Source organism: Otolemur garnettii, unplaced genomic scaffold (assembly GCF_000181295.1).
Source record: "Otolemur garnettii isolate 467f Iridium unplaced genomic scaffold, OtoGar3 scaffold00220, whole genome shotgun sequence".
NCBI lineage: Eukaryota > Metazoa > Chordata > Mammalia > Primates > Galagidae > Otolemur > Otolemur garnettii.
In genome coordinates, this window is record NW_003852615.1 from 2,253,554 (window position 1) to 2,255,153 (window position 1,600).

The 1,600-nt window shown below is 37.8% G+C and overlaps 1 protein-coding gene across 1 annotated transcript in view; it reads right to left on the reverse strand.

Moving 5' to 3' along the window:
- The window catches only part of ADGRG7 (adhesion G protein-coupled receptor G7), a 28,341-nt gene that overhangs the window by 22,019 nt on the left and 4,722 nt on the right, over nucleotides 1-1,600 (reverse strand). The window contains exons 3-4 of the mRNA XM_023508066.1: nucleotides 817-980; nucleotides 336-491 (exon numbers count right to left, since the gene is read on the reverse strand). Of these exons, the coding sequence (XP_023363834.1) occupies nucleotides 336-491; nucleotides 817-980 (320 nt within the window). The remainder of the gene's footprint in view (nucleotides 1-335; nucleotides 492-816; nucleotides 981-1,600) is intronic.

A 1,600-nucleotide genomic window follows, 5' to 3' on the forward strand; every position in this document is an offset into this window, starting at 1 on the left:
AAAAAAAAAAAAAAGGATTGGGCACTCCTGCTTTAAACATCCGGGTTAGTTGATGGAGTTTGGCAGCTGCTTTTTCGCACATGGGCTCCCTTCCCTATTAAATATGCAGTGCTGACCTCTCTTTCTTACGACCATATTGCAAAAAACTCTAGTCTACATTCATGTCCCTTCCTAGTTTGATCACTCCATTCCTTGTTTTTCTACTTAATGTGAGCCAAGAATCAAATTAAACTTAAAAATCAAACTACACCCCATGATTTCCTCCCATAAGCATATATTAGAGTTGTGAATAAGGAAAATTCTCCCCTAGAATAAATTACTGTGTACTTCCTTACCATTAATACAGCAAAATTAGTAGTATGGTTGCAGCGGCATTGCAAGAATCCATCATGGCCCTTGACTTTGTCACAGCCATACGTGTCCCAATCGTTCTTTGAAAAATTCCAAAAGACACAGGCAAAGGAATAGAGTTGAAATTCTTCTCGACTGTACTGTGAAATGATAAGAAAATTACAATGACTGAATTTTTAATGTTTAATTGGGTAAAAAAGTCACATAGAGTAAGACTGTCATATGAGAGATCAGTCAGACACATACTAAGCAGTAGCATCTTTATTATAGATTAAGAAGCGGAAAAGAGTACAAAAAGCAAATTAGTTAATTTTGCATTTAGTTTGACTGAATATATGAGTAAGAAGAACACTTAAATGGATACTTCAAAGAATCGTTTATATGGGTTTATTTTACCCAAACTATCCCTGCATTTATAATCAAGAGTGGTCTGAACTTTTTATTTCTGTTCATGAAAATACTCACCTTTGGACTAAAGACCATTTCAACAGAAGCATGCTGAACTTCTTTATTGTCATTAGTTTTGCTTGAGATAATTTTTTGACTAAAATTTGACTTAGTTATAAATGTTTTTGATTGGAAAAGCTTGTTGTTTTGATACACTACAAAGCCACATGTCTTGTTTGTACCTGTGTGTTGTGGGGGAAAGACGTTAAAATCAATAAATGAACTCAAGAAAACAAAGTCCCATGTCATTGCTGCTTCACATTCAAGTAAAGTACAGTAAAAAATGATTTGCTGGCTGAACCCTAGCTCACTTGCCATATGTAACTAACATATATGATTGGCCATTCCACCCACATCAATTTTTTCCCCCAAGGTTCAGTTTCCTTACTTTCTACCTGAGAACAGTAATTTCTAGCTATTCTACCTCCAGGAGGTATTACAAGGATTCCGAGTATAAAGTGAACATCTAGGTCTCCACATGGTGAGGAGTCTAAGCGTGATTCATAGGTAGCCCAGCCCATGATGCTTCCCTCACTGATAGAACACAGAGCAAGAAACAGCAAAGGATGGCTGTACCAAGAGGAGAGTCCTGTGAAGTCTATCTCCTGTTCCAAGGGCAGAGACCAGTCACAGTAAGTCCCAGAGCCAGAGGCTCAAGTAATGCCTTCAGTGCAACTATGGAGCCAGGTACTTGTCACCATCTCTTGAACTATTGGCCTCTGCAATATCATGACAATTGGGCCTTTTCCCAAGGCTGGAAAACTACTGTGAAATATTCTCCCTGACATTGGTAAAAGTGGTC